The sequence below is a fragment of the Dryas octopetala genome, chromosome 5 (genome assembly GCF_963921425.1).
Source record: "Dryas octopetala chromosome 5, drDryOcto1.1, whole genome shotgun sequence".
Lineage (NCBI taxonomy): Eukaryota > Viridiplantae > Streptophyta > Magnoliopsida > Rosales > Rosaceae > Dryas > Dryas octopetala.
In genome coordinates this window covers 11474251-11488495 of record NC_141370.1, presented here as the reverse complement: position 1 = coordinate 11488495, position 14245 = coordinate 11474251, and the positions used below count along the sequence as shown (strand labels likewise).

Here is a 14245-nt window from a genome sequence, read left to right as displayed (position 1 = left end):
ACTTAAAAAACATAAATAAATAACAGTCCAAGCATAAAAAAATAACAGTCCAACAGTCCAAGCATAAATAAAACATCAATTGGCAGCAAATAGCAACCCAGCCAGTCAACATTCAGCAACTCCTTAATCCTCATTTCCTCATTCTTCATTCCTTTTTAGTCACTTCAATTGGCAGCAAACTTGGACCAAAACAATTCACAATTCACATCATCAATATCAACAACAAATCATAACATCACATCACCAAAATAAAGTCATATATACCTCTAATCAACGTCTTCCATATTCAGAACATTGCTTCCCAACTGTGTAACTTGAGAGGTCACTTCTGCATATTTGGACAAAGAAAAATAAACATGAGAACTTAAAATAAATAATGAACACACTAAAATCAGCAAAACAAATTCATGAATCATAACTACTAACATGTATACCTGCCTGTGTTGATTATGTCCCTCCATGCAAAGTCTCAAAGAAAAGTAAGTCATCAAATGAGGGGGCTGTATACAAGTTTAATGCATCTGCATTAAGCCAATTTTGGCAACATACAAGAGCCTCCATTGTTTTAGGGTCCAAGGCACTCCTATAAGTATCCACAACACGCCCTCCAGTACTAAACGCGGACTCTGAAGCCACTGAGGAAGCCTGGACAGCAAACACATCTTTTGCCATATTTGCTAAACCAGGATATTTAGTCCTATTAGCCTTCCACCAAACCAACACATCAAACTTATCATCTTCCACATTTTCAGCAGGATCACACAAGTACCTATCCACCTCATTCTTGATCTCAACAACATCCTTCTCCTTTCTCATTTGTGAGAATCTTGCAAGCCTCTTAATCAAGAAGCCAGCTGGTTTTGGATTTGCAGGCATCATATTAAAAAATGACCCAACAGATTGTGAAGATTCTTCAACACTTGATCCTACTTCAGAGTTATAAAGTTCCCACATCCTAAAAAAGAGGTTCTTAATGCTAATTGTGAACTCCTCAGCCACATCAGCACCATATAAATCAGAAATGTTGTAATTTACATAATCAAGTTTATATCTTGGATCTAGAACTGTTGCAATAACTAGAATCTGGTTCACACTCTCAACCGACCCCCAATACTTGTCAAATTTCCTCTTCATGTTGGCTGCCATCTTACTCAAAAGAGGATCCCCACTTGTACTCAATGTATTCAATTCAGATTGAATTGAACACAACTCAGTAAAGGGCCAGTTGGATGTCACACACAATGTTCCACTAAATTTCTTGGTACAATCATAGAAAAATTCTAGAAACTTAACAAACACAGCAGAATTATCCCAATCAGCCCCTTGTGGGGGCCCTGCCCTTTTTCTCCCACCCTCATTTTCCTCAAAATAGCTCACATAAGCATTGTCATCTTCTTCCAACCACTCAAATGCCTTTCGAAATTTGTTGGCAGCCTCTAACATTAAATAGGTGGAATTCCACCTTGTAGGCACATCTAAGACTACAAGCCCTTTGTACTCAATCTTTGAATGCTCAATCGCTTCTTTAAATTTTCCCAATCTCGCGGGGGATGACCTAACATTTCTCACAGAATTGCGAATACAAGCAATTGAGTTATGTAGTTCCTTCAACCCCTCAACCACAATCAAGTTAATGATGTGGGCACAACACCTAAGATGCAAAAACTCCCCAGCTAGCACACTTTTCCCCCAAGAATTAAGCCTACGCTTCAAATGGTTAACAGCCACATCATTTGATGATGCACTATCAACAGTGATAGTAAACACCTTATCTATACCCCAATCAATCAAGCATTTCTCAACAAGTTTCCCAATGGTGTCCCCCCTATGATTGGTGATAACACAAAAATTGAGAATTCTTTTGTGCAGATTGAAATCAGAATCAACAAAATGTGCTGTTAATACCATATAGTTAACATTTTGACATGATGTCCATGTGTCGGTTGTAAGGCTAACTCTTTGGGAATTGGCAGCCAACAAACTCTTCAATTTTAGCTTCTCATCTTCATACAAACACACCATATCTCTAGCTATTGTTCTCCTAGATGGTGGCACAAATTTAGGGCAAGCAATAGCACAAAAATACCTAAAACCATTACCTTCCACAAAGTTAAATGGTAACTCATCAGTTATTATCATCCTAACACAAGCTTTCCTACATTGCTCTTTGCTAAACCCTATGGCCTGCAAGTTGGTAACACCTTTATCATTTTTTTCAAAACTTAAGAGCTTTTGTCTCTTTTCTTCAATTTTTCCAGGAAACTTTGGGCATTGGTTTTTCAAATGGTGTTTCAAAGTGGAGGTGCCACATGTCTTAGGATTACATGCATAAGTCTTCTTACAACAATTACACATGAATCTAGGGTTATTAGGATCACCTCCCTCAATTTTTGTGAAGTGAGACCATACCTCGGATGAGGGTTTGGTAGGCTTCCTTTTGGTACTTGGTGCTGGAATTTGACTTGGGGTTTCACTTGGAACTTCAATAGCAGTAGTTGTGCCAGCTGATGATTGCACACCAGGACTGGGATTTGAATCCATCATTGGAGTTGAACTTGTAGCAGGGGTTGACAGTGGAGATGGTGAGCTAGCCTCCATGTTAATTTAGAAAAAACAAAGTTAACAAACCCTAAATGTTAATCCAGTAAACTAAAATTCGAAAATCAAAAGTTCAAAACCCTAAAACTAAAATCCGAAAATCAAAATTTCAAAACACTAAAACTAAAATTCGAAAAGCAAAACTCTAACAGTCAAGCTTGTATACCTTCAATGTTGAAGAAATTGAAGCTGAAGAGTGGAGAATGGAGAAGGTGAGCAGAGATCGAGTGATTCGAGTTGCAACGGAGAGAGCAGAGAGCTTAAGAACCTTGCAATGGAGAGAGAAGAGGTCCTGAGAGTAGAGGCGAGCAAAGACGAGCAGAGGCGAGCAGAGACGAGCAGAGGTAGAGGCGAGCAGAGACGAGCAGAGGCGAGCACAGCAGAGGCGAGCACTGAGCAGAGGCGAGCACAGCAGATGCTAGCACTGAGCAGATGAGAGCTGAGGGTAGGCTGGTAGCGACGGAGGCAGAGAGAACTCAGAGAAGAAGAGACTGGAGTGGCGGCTTGAGAAATGAGAAATGAGAAATGAGATTGAAAAATGAGAGTCAGAGAGAAACCTAACCCGATTTGGGCCTGTGGGCTGTGGCTTCTTTTGCCTTCTTGGTCTTTTGTTCGATTAATCATTTAATCATTCTCCTTACTTTCATTTGGAGCAAAAATGCAATAAGTATAGGAGATCGGGTCGGGTCGGTTTGGAATGGTTATGTGAAGTTGTCACCCGTAAGCCAACCCATTAGAGATCGGGTTGGTCGGGTTGAGCACCGACACCCCCAAAAAATGTGTTAAAAACCAACCCAATCCAACCCAATATGGTCGGGTTGGTCGGGTTGGAACGGTTATTGTCCACCCCTACTCAACACCATAACTTAAGCCTTAAGTTAATGAAAAAAAAAAAAAAAACTGTGATTGTGTCTCGGTCAAAAAATTGTGATTGTAGTGGTTATATAGTCACAACAATTGAGTTAGGAGGGTGTATTCAATTATGATTTTAAATGACTTTGGTGGAATTAAAAAGTCTGGTGGTATTCAATCAAAACTTTTAAAGAGTTTATAAAAGTCTGGTGGTATTCAATCAAGACTTTTAAAAAGTCTATGGTATTCAATTAAGACTTTTAAAGAGTCTATAAAAGTGACATGGTATTCAAAAAGTCATTGACTTTATTAAATGATAGACTTTAAAAGACTTTCATGGACTTTGTAGTGTAAATTATGTTATATCAAAGTCAATAATTCTCCAGGGTTCCTCCTGCAGATTTCAAAGGATTTCAAATATTAAAAAGCTATTAAAAAAGTTGTATTTATTTATTTTTTAAAGAGTGATGCTAAACCCCCTAATCTTATTTTTTCACCCACCTCTTAATTTATTTTTTTCTAATTGACTCATCATCTTGGGTTGGAACCAACAGCGTTGCCACAATACAATGTAACAGCAAGATATTCAAACCAACCACTTCATAGTCTTTAAGTTCTCAACAAAATCACAAGATTATAAATTCATAATTTGAGAAATAATGTTACCACCACATCATATAATGTTTTTAACCTGTCAATTCAATTAGACAAATTCTAACAACTCGTTAAAACACAATATTTGACAGTCTAACAACATCATAAAATTCAGAACACTTATAATAAATTATGGAACAAAATAATTTTGGTCCCTACAATTTTAGACCCAACTTTTTATATTGTTTGCAATATTAGGACAATTTATAACACATGCATCTCGGTCTTGAAGCTCATCCCCATTTCATTCACTCACGGAGGACAAAAAAATAAAAAACATATTGGAGAAATCTTAAAATAAATAATAAAAAATTATATCAAAGTTATTAGAAGTCTATAAAAATCCTTCAAAATCTATGAGAAAAGTCAGGGAAACTCTAAATAGAATTCTGTCAAAGTCTATGTGGAGTTTATGAAAGTCATTAAAAATCCATCAACTCTACCAAAGTCAATGACTTTTAAAAACTCTACAAAAGTCCATTAAAATCTTAATTGAATACACCCCCCTTAGTAAATTAAAAAAATTATTTGATCGGTCCATTGGTGAAACAACCAATTAAACATAGAAAAATATTTTTAAAAGTTAGTACTAAAGTGAATGAAATAAAGTTTTGGTAGTTTTATTAAAGAAATAAGATTTTATAAAAAGAAAAGAGATATTAAGAAAAAAACAAAACAACGACGTAGAAAGAAGTCTAAATCCCGGTTAAGGGAACTAGAAGAAGGCCGACACTGCAAGTCAGAAGGACTCAGAAGAAATAGGCTGATAATAATTCACAGAATTTGTGATTAGCATCTCTATCCACAAACAATGTCATGGCTCGCTAAATCAATCGCCAACTCACTCAAACTCGACGACGACGACGACGACGACTATGACAGCCCTAACGCCAATGCAACCGACACGAAATCTCCGCAACCCGATCCACAATCCGAACCCAAACCCGATTCGCCGTCCCCGGCCCCACCAACTCCCACCGCCAGAGGCGGCGTCAAAGGCGACCTCTCGGAGCTCACCCAAACCCTCTCCCGCCAGTTCTGGGGCGTCGCCTCCTTCCTCGCCCCGCCACCGCCACCGCCCGATTCATCGCCCCCTCCTCCCAAACCGTCCGATCAGGCGGAGCCGTCCGATCCCGAGCCCTCCGAAGAAGACGTAATCGCGGGGATCCGCAGCGACTTCGCCGAGATCGGCGGGAGGTTCAAGAGCGGGATCGAGAAGCTGTCGAGTAACAAAGCGGTTTCGGAGTTTACTAAGATCGCTTCGAATTTGCTTCAGTTTGGATCGGAGGAAGAGGCCGAGGCAGCTGGTGCAGCTCTCGGCGTGACCCAGGAGGTTCTTGCGTTCGTCAGGAACATTTCTATGCATCCGGAGACTTGGCTCGATTTCCCTCTCGAAGATGACCAAGATTCAGACGGTATGTTCTACTTCGAATTGCCCTCTCTTTTTTTTGGGTAATTTATTTCAATGTGGGTTGGTTTAATGCATAATTTGGGTATGTTATTGTAAATTAGTATTATTGTTGATCAATGGAGTATTTATGAATAATGGATTTGAGGTATATATGTGTTTCCCATATAGATTTAAAGGTTTCTCATTTAATAATTAGGTAAATTTCAGTTAAGCTTGTGAATTTACTGAGTAGATCTTTTGTTGATTTGTAATTGCCATTTTGTTGCTGAGCTCAATTTACTTTGGTAAGTTATGTTGTAATGTATGTATTTGATCAGTAGCACCTTTGAAACTTGTATGGCATTGAAATAAGAATAATGTGAGTTTCCTTTTCCAGATTTTGAATTGTCTGATGTCCAACAAGAGCATGCTCTGGCTGTTGAACGACTTGCACCAACATTAGCTGCTCTCAGGATTGAACTTTGCCCGGAGCATATGAGTGAGGCTCACTTTTGGATGATTTACTTCGTACTCTTGCATCCCAGACTCAGTAAACATGATGCTGAGCTTTTGTCTACACCCAAGGTAAGTTGGTCCTATGCGGCACTGACCTGACACTCCCTTTTTGTTGTTCTTGTTCATTGTGCTTCTTTTATTAGTTACTTCTGGGTTGAGCAAACTATGGCTTGCATGACTTTATCATACGTCTGCAGATAGTGGAAGCTAGAGCAAAGTTGACTCAGGAGTTACGTAAGCAACCTATGGAAAAGCCAGAAGAATCAGACCCTTCAGGAAGCGGCACCAATTATGCAAGAGGATTTTCTGATTCGCCAAAAGAACAGCATCTTTCTGTGCCACCTACTGCGCAATCTCACTTGGTGCCTCCCCAAACACTTGTCATCAGATCAGCTCCTCTCCCAGGGGAAGTTGATCTCGAGACAGAGAAGCACCCAGTCCAGAGTAGTGAAATCCAAATTATTGACAAGCCTGCTATTGAGGAAGAACCAGTGAAAGAGACCAAATATCAACTTCCGCCCACTAATTCTTCCTCTAAAGTCCTGGATGACAAATATGAGGATGATGCCGATGATTGGTTGAAAGAGGAAAGTTCAGAGATGGATGGTGTCGGAGGAACCTCCATCCCTATAGAGAATGACGAGGATGTAACATTCAGTGATCTTGAGGATGACGATGGAGAGGTGCCATCAAGTTACAAGAAAGTCACGTCTGGCTCTGATTCGTCAACTAAAGATTCAAGAGACTGGGTTCAGCTAAGCAGAGGCTCTGCTGATTCTGATAAGGAGATCAACTCTGTTGAGAATAGACATGCTGGGTCTGAGCAGGTAAGTACCCGTAACTCGGAGACCAAAGAATCTAATGACTGGCTTGATGTTGATGACATTGATGTTATATGATGACTCCATAAGAACCCTTTTTAGGTCAATGTGGCCTGTTCTTCTCATTCATCCCTTATTGTGAATAGATTGTGAAAGGTTTCTTTAGTCTGAGTTAGGCTATGGAAGCTCTATTAATGTACATAAGTCCTGATGCTGGATATTTGTTTCTTATGAATGTATTTGTAACTGTAGTAAATACAGCACCGTGCAATAATCCTCATCTGTTTATTTCATATAAAATTGCATTTTATTGAAAACTCATTCTGGTCCATGCAGAAACCCTTAATGGTGGAGGTTTTGTTATTGTTGTTTGTTCCCTTGGGAAAGTTATATTTTGTAAGAACCTTGTTCATGACCAAAGTTGAAGATTTTAATAGAGACTAAAAACAGGAACAAATTTAGCATGACTTGTTAAAAAAATTTGGAAATTTTGCCTGAGCTTTTTTGTTTAAGAAGTCCACTCATCATAATAACTAGTAAGTTAAACCTGTGAGATGTTAAACATATTGGCCTAAACCTTATATTGGTGGATGCTAATACTTTGCATATATCCTAGAAAGTTGTTATTTTTTGTTCTCAAGGATTATACGCATAAACTAGCTTTGATATATTCTGATTTCTGATTATATCTTGTTTTTGCATTAGTTTGGCCTTAAACGTTTAAGTGAACTGTTGGTTGTCCTTCCTGTAAAATATTCATGAAAAATGCTTTAAATAGGATGATAGTTTTCTTTGTCAAGCTGAGACCTCTTTAAGATTTTAATTCCTAATAGGGTGAGGATGTGTATGAGTATGACATTACCCGGTTACCCATTTAGTACTATAAATATAAACAATATATACATGTTATTAGTTTTTAATTTTTGTCTTTTTTCTTAATTGTACTGTGTTATATTATATTATAATATTACGTTTGTTAATACATTTTGTGTGTTTTATTATAAATTTTAAAGAAAAGTATCAGGTCCTGCTTATCATGCTGCCCAATTTGTAGGCAGGGAGGAAGATGAGAATGACAAACCTCGTTAGCTTTTGCATGTAAAAAAGCATCAAATGCGTTTAGAGCATAATTTACTATTGCTTTTCATAAACTAATGACATAATTGGAACAATGTTGTTATAGTATATGAGGCATTAGCCCCTAATGTCTTACTTACGACTTTAAAACCCATTAAGGCAGAAGCCAGCCCTGTAATAAGATTCCTCTACCTCAACAGACACTGTAGACGGGTTCAAACAGGTTATCTGTCGGTCATTTTCTCCAAGTTCTTAGAATCTGTGAATGGAACACATAGTTGTAACAGAAACAAGAAAAAAGAAAATCATTGGGTCGACCCATCAATAGAATCGTTATTGGAAGATTAAGATAGAATCCCCAAACTCATTGATGCTTATGCATAAATTAATCACAAGTCGCAAGAAAACAAATTAAGCAAAATCCCAACAAAATAGATTATGCATTAATAGCAAAATAACGATCCCACAATTCAAATCGAGCAAACTACAAGGTCGTGTTGTGAAGATGTGAAAATAGAATCCCCAAATTCATAAATTTATAGAAAACCACATAAAAAATTTCAACAGATCCATGATCTATTGATCTGATGGGTGATTTCCAATGAAAACGAAAAAAGAAAGACTAGAGCAAAATGAGAGAGTTAGAGATAGAAGCTATTGCCTTATGAATGCTATGGCTTCAATCACACAGAAATGGTTTTGGGAGGAAAAACAAAAAAAGGAAGAGAAACACAAGCTAAAGCTGGAGGAAGAGACTACAAAACCCAATAGAGGAAAAAATTCCAATACCATAAGCAGATTCTAGCAAGGTGACAGCTTACAGAGGATGATAAATGATACATGGTAATTTTCGAGTTACCATGGGGGATATATGCTAATTTATGGAGCTATCCTCACCAAAACATGAAGAAGAGCCATTTTATGAGAACTAGCATTGTTTACAGTGAATGACCACGATGAACTTCAGTATGTTCAAGTGGCATCGGATGAGTGTCACGAAAAAATTCTTCATATTAAGAAAAAAAAAAATCTGTACAATGAACATAAGCTAGCTATCTGGCTAGAAGACAAAAACTACTTGACTCCTGATCTACAGACACATTCACAGATACAACATTGTAAAAGATTATGTGACTAGGAGGAGACTGAGGAGTCTAGGAGCTCTATGTTTCTGATTTTATGGCTCCGAAATTGCCGGACAGGCGCTCCAAATGAGACCAGAGCAAGCCTCCAAGTGAAAATCTAGGTCTGTCTTCTTCTTCTTCTTCTTCTACTTTTCTGTTGGGTTTGTTGTGGCGTGTTCTTGATGATGATGAGCCCTGAAGAGCCCAGTTTTGTGATTTGTGAACAATGAGAGATCCTCCAATCTCCTTTGTCACCAATTCCACTATGTTTGGATTCAAATTATACCCTGAAGCATCTGTGACATAGATTGATCCCACTGCTCTGTCACCATGTGTTCCAACCTCAATTCTTGATATGGATAACCCGTTCTCTCGGAAAACCCTTGTGATGTCTGATAACAGTCCCATTCGGTTTTTAGCGCAGAGGTCCAACCTCAGTCCCTGCAAAAGATCATTTGTATCATGAGTCTAAGGAAATTGCAAAATGAAACGTATTTTCTAACCACGCTAGCTGTTGTGTACTTATTTCATCAATTGTTTCATCTTGTGTTTATTTCACGACCAGTCTAGTACAAAATGAGGCCTAATGCATAAATTAAAAGTGGGATTTATTTTGTTTCTATTAATTTAAGGACTAAAGGCTTGTTCAAAGCATTATCTTGTGGTAACTGGTATGTAGCAGTCCTCACTAGATCACATACCTGTGAGACCCTCCTCTCTATTGCAGCAATCAAGCACTGGGTAAGCTTGTGCCTCTCACTTTCTGTATTCAAAGTGTAGCCATCCTTGTGCCTCACGAAATACTCCTGTGGTCACATTCACATTCAAATATATAACATCAACATTTGCATACCTATATGTATATATATATATAAGAGTCTCTGTAAAAGTAATTTTTTAAATAAGTTTATTTAAGGGATGCATATGCACAAGGTAAATAAATGGTGTACCTGATCAGCCATGGTGCCTCTGGAGGCAACCACCGCGTGGAACACCACGTACTCCAAGTCGGTTAGGGCACACACTGTGTCAAACAACAGCTTAGGACGGTCTCTGCTTCTCACATTCACAATCCAATACCCTTTCTCTTTACAACTTTCTATCGACACGTGTGTCCGATCACAACCCTTCTTGTGTGCGTTGCCACTACCATTGCAACCGTGACACGATTCATAGTCATCATCGGCGTACATTAACTGGTGGAGCCGCCGCTCTGTATGAGTCCGACCGGCTGCCGGGGTGGTCAACCTCACGCTCCTCTTCTCTCCCTCCCCATGATGGGCCTCAACTACATTTTCCAGCTGTTCCTGTACATGTGACAGCCGTTTTGGGTCCGTGATGGGTCCACCTTTGAGCCCATCTTCCACATAGAAAATGCCGGCAGCCCGGGTGCTGTGTGTCCAGGCCACAGTAGCAGTGATGTTGCAGCCCAGCTCAACAAGAACTGCAGATATTTCGGACATTAGGCCCGGTCGGTCCTTGCTAGTCATCTCTAGGGCCAAGTCCTTTTGTCCTGGTGTCACTTCTCTTCCTAGGCGTAGTCTTGCCTCCTTTGAAATCCCCCCCCTCCTAGCACAAAGTGCCTACAAAATTTATTATTCTTTTTATTAAAACAAATTAAAAGAAATATGGTGTTAAGAGTAAATTCGTTATAAGAAAGAAAATTAGGAAGCCTGTGCTGTGTTTGACATGGCACAAAATTTTTATTTTTTATTTATATTGGAAGACATTGAGTTACAAACTTATTCTAATCTTAACTCATTATCTCACTCATCACCACCACTTAAACTAATTCTAAGAGTTTAATATGGCACGACTATAGTCGTATCCATGCGTATAAATACGCGGATCCAACTTAAATAAGCCGGATTCATGTTGTTCCGGACGTAGGTTAGGTGAATGAAACTCATCCAGTGTTCGAATCAGTTCGGATTATTTTAAACCTAAAATAAAGTAGAATGAATTAAAAGAGAGAGAAAGAAAGGAAGAGGGACGAGAGACTCTTCGATGGGGCATGCCCCAGTGCGGCATCTCTTTGTGTGGATCCCACCTCATGTGAGAGATGCCCCGTTGGACATGCCCCATACAAGATTTAGTCAAGAGGGACCTCACCTGCTGAATATAAAGTATGAGGCTTTCGTCAGTGATTTTGTTGCCGAGTTGGTCCGTCACGTGGAAAACTGCACCACCATACAATCAAAACAGACACACATGAATCAGCCTGCAAGCAACACTTGTGGGTGACTCATACATAGCTCAGATAGTGAGAGCTTTTTTTTTTTTAAGGCCAAGACAGATAGTGAGAGCTTTAGTTATATTCAAATTATAATAAGTATATCATCATTATTCCTGATCAATATATGGATAATATTTTTAATAATAGAAAAATATATATAGGATAATATTATATAATAGATAACAGAAGCAGTAATGCTTGCAGGTGATGAAAGAATGAATGGTGATAGATGAAGGTACTTAAGCAGTGCTTATTGGTAATTACCATCCATAAACCATCCACCGTCAGAGGAAATGTATGATTTGGAAATGACAAGGTCAAGATCTGTCAAGACTTGGACCATCTCTAGCAATATCCCGTGCTTGTTTGCACTGTCAACCTGTAAAAGTACATTAACCATAGAGAAACAAAACAAATCAATTCAAGTTCAATATTATGCATAAAGCTTTTCATCTGATGCATGCATATGTCATTTTCTTACTCCCTATATAATTAATCAGCCTTTTGGACTCTACGTACACATGACTCTGTGGTCCAAAACCCAGTTAATATAATTTGAACTTTATGATGTAGCACTGCAGCTAGCTATGATTCTTTGATCTTTCACGGTTTGCAACTTTGTATATAATTAGATCACGTCATCTGGTTAGGGTTTGTAGAGTAGGCCTAGTAGGTAAATAAATGTGTGTGAAGTTTTTTTTTTTTTCCACGTCAAATAATGGTTTAGACATGAATTTGTGAATATTTATAAAAGATGTCGTTACTTCAATTTGAGAAATATTTAAAGATTTATAATTTGAGGCATTTATTATTCTTAATTTTGAATGTTTTTATTGATAAAATTTCATGATTAATTCATGCATCAAATTCAAAAAAAATATGTTACTAATTATGAACATCAACATCTAAACACTCAAATACAAAAAAAAATAAAAAAATCAAACACCCAATATACATATATTATATCTATAATATAGATAAAAAAAATGAACACTATAATTAAGCCTTCACCTTTACATTTAATAATATAGATAAACTAATCGTTTTAAACTTTCATCTAATTAATTATTTTTTCAACATTTATATATATATATATATATATATATATATTACGTGCTAAACTGTGAATCTAAGATAACTAACTTTTAAACCCTAAAATCACATAATTTTTAAATATAAACGCAAGATTCATTCTCTATTGAAATCTTTAATATTGTTGGTATCTGTCATGCATAATTGTTTGGAAATCTTTGGGTGACCCACTTGGCCACTAAAAAACAAACAGCCCCATCAACAGAAATAAATGAAGAAGAAAAAGTTCCAAAATCAATAAACCATGTTCATCACCCACCAACAAAATATATAGACTAATCAAGTAACCTAATGAACCGCTGAATTCCATTTGTTAATTAACTAATTAATATGATTGATGATTGATCTAACCTTCACAAGCGTGCAATCTTTGCATGTGTCATTGTCGATACAAACCCTGCAAAATAATTATAAACGAAACCAGCAATTAGCCAATTACCACTGATTCTCTGTTAATCCAGTAGTGTGATAATAATGTTGATAAGAAAAAATATATCATGAATACCATGGAGGATAGATTCTTTCGATGAGGCATTCATACTCGGGGTCGATATAGGGCTGGTAAATGATCTCCATCCTCTAACTAGCTTCTTAGAAGATGTATGATCGAGTTGTTTGCAGCAGCAGCTTTGTTACCAGAAGCAGAAAATCTGAAAATGTTGCTGGCTTTGCTATATGTATATATAAGAAGGTGTTTGGATATGAGATAAGTATTGATTAAAATATATATATATATATATATATATATATATATACTTAAGGAAATTACACAAAAACGCGTAAGCATGCTAAATAACTTATAGAGGGGATAACAGATCGCTAGATAGCGGCCGTCGTCTATATATATATCTTGTTCTTTAAGTTAATTATTAATTAATAATAAAACATAGATATAGAAGAATATATAAAATTAAATTATGATTTTGTATTGGGGTTTAATTCATTGATTCTAGAACTGTATATATAAATAGCTAGAAAGAGTAAAAAGACTAGGATTTAGCCATGATTAATTAATAGCTTGGAATATTCAAAGTGATTTTGAGGAGGAGAGACAAGAAATTGTAAGGAAAATATGATGATTGTTTGACCCGGAAATACTGTATGGCAATTCGGATATATATGTATGTATGTACAAGTTGCTGATTCAGATTGAAATGAACCAATTAATAATAAAGAAAAAGAAGGAAGAATATATAATGAAGAAATTGAAAGAAAGAAACCCAATTGTTGATGAAAAGATTGAAACTTTGGTGAAAAGGGTAGAAACCCAGACCAAGAGTACGTGGGCAGAACTTCATTAACATTGTTCAAAATTAATAGTTTCTTTGATGAAAATGGATTATCTAGAAATAAAGAAAAATAATTAAATAAATAAATAAATAAATAGGTACCTGAGCAGAGAGGCGTATTGTTGAATAGACAGAGACAAACAGAGACAAACAGAGACAGTGATATGTATATATAGATGATGTTATATGTATCTCTCTGTTTCGAATCCAAACAGATGATGGGGATTAACCAAAGGAATTGATTTATATATAAGAGAAGAGAAGGGGCGAGAAGGCAAGTCGAGTTTTGCATGTGGTTTGCTCTATTGTGAGTAATTGAGGTTTCCTAGGAGGACTCAGACTTTGGCTGCTAACCAGCCACGTACATAGAATACCACCACGTGGCAGATGGGACTTTGCTAGCTCACATTACATGAACATGAATCATGATGTTATATGTTCCCAACCAAGTGCTTGCATGGCTTGCGGCGGCTCGGGTTTTTTTTTTTGTGTTGAATCTGATGATGATGATGATTAACATAAAACATGTGTTTTCCAGTTGTGGTCAGGAATTTGTTTCGGGATTTACAGCTAATCTATTATTAGAGAGAGAGAGA

At 37.2% G+C, this 14245-nt stretch overlaps 3 protein-coding genes across 3 annotated transcripts; 1 reads left to right on the top strand and 2 right to left on the bottom strand.

Moving 5' to 3' along the window:
• Positions 1-447: 447 nt before the first annotated feature.
• On the bottom strand, positions 448-2598 carry LOC147284278 (zinc finger BED domain-containing protein RICESLEEPER 2-like). The gene has a single exon (XM_086245669.1). It carries the CDS (start codon positions 2596-2598, stop codon positions 448-450), a length of 2151 nt encoding a protein of 716 aa, XP_086101795.1.
• A 2215-nt stretch (positions 2599-4813) lies between these two features.
• LOC147284277 (BSD domain-containing protein) lies at positions 4814-7152 on the top strand. The gene is made up of 3 exons (XM_086244316.1): positions 4814-5519; positions 5892-6079; positions 6208-7152. The coding sequence occupies exons 1-3, from the start codon at positions 4916-4918 to the stop codon at positions 6907-6909; spliced, it is 1494 nt and encodes a 497-aa protein (XP_086100442.1). The 5' UTR covers positions 4814-4915; the 3' UTR covers positions 6910-7152.
• Positions 7153-8901: 1749 nt separating this feature from the next.
• Positions 8902-13856, bottom strand: ACR1 (ACT domain repeat 1). The gene is made up of 8 exons (XM_086244955.1): positions 13752-13856; positions 12866-13031; positions 12712-12757; positions 11533-11647; positions 11145-11212; positions 9983-10615; positions 9734-9838; positions 8902-9473 (listed from the first exon to the last, which is right to left on the bottom strand). Exons 2-8 carry the CDS (start codon positions 12934-12936, stop codon positions 9072-9074), a joined length of 1440 nt encoding a protein of 479 aa, XP_086101081.1. The 5' UTR covers positions 12937-13031; positions 13752-13856; the 3' UTR covers positions 8902-9071.
• Between the last annotated feature and the right edge of the window lie 389 nt (positions 13857-14245).

Coding starts and splice junctions, on each gene's coding strand:
- LOC147284278 (XM_086245669.1), bottom strand. CDS start 2,598: ATGGAGGCTAGCTCACCATCTCCACTGTCAACCCCTGCTACAAGTTCA.
- LOC147284277 (XM_086244316.1), top strand. CDS start 4,916: ATGTCATGGCTCGCTAAATCAATCGCCAACTCACTCAAACTCGACGAC. Junction 5,520..5,891: donor AGATGACCAAGATTCAGACG/GTATGTTCTACT, acceptor TTCCTTTTCCAG/ATTTTGAATTGTCTGATGTC. Junction 6,080..6,207: donor AGCTTTTGTCTACACCCAAG/GTAAGTTGGTCC, acceptor ATACGTCTGCAG/ATAGTGGAAGCTAGAGCAAA.
- ACR1 (XM_086244955.1), bottom strand. CDS start 12,936: ATGGAGATCATTTACCAGCCCTATATCGACCCCGAGTATGAATGCCTC. Junction 10,616..11,144: donor TCATACTTTATATTCAGCAG/GTGAGGTCCCTC, acceptor TAAATTTTGTAG/GCACTTTGTGCTAGGAGGGG. Junction 9,839..9,982: donor GAGGCACCATGGCTGATCAG/GTACACCATTTA, acceptor ATGTGACCACAG/GAGTATTTCGTGAGGCACAA.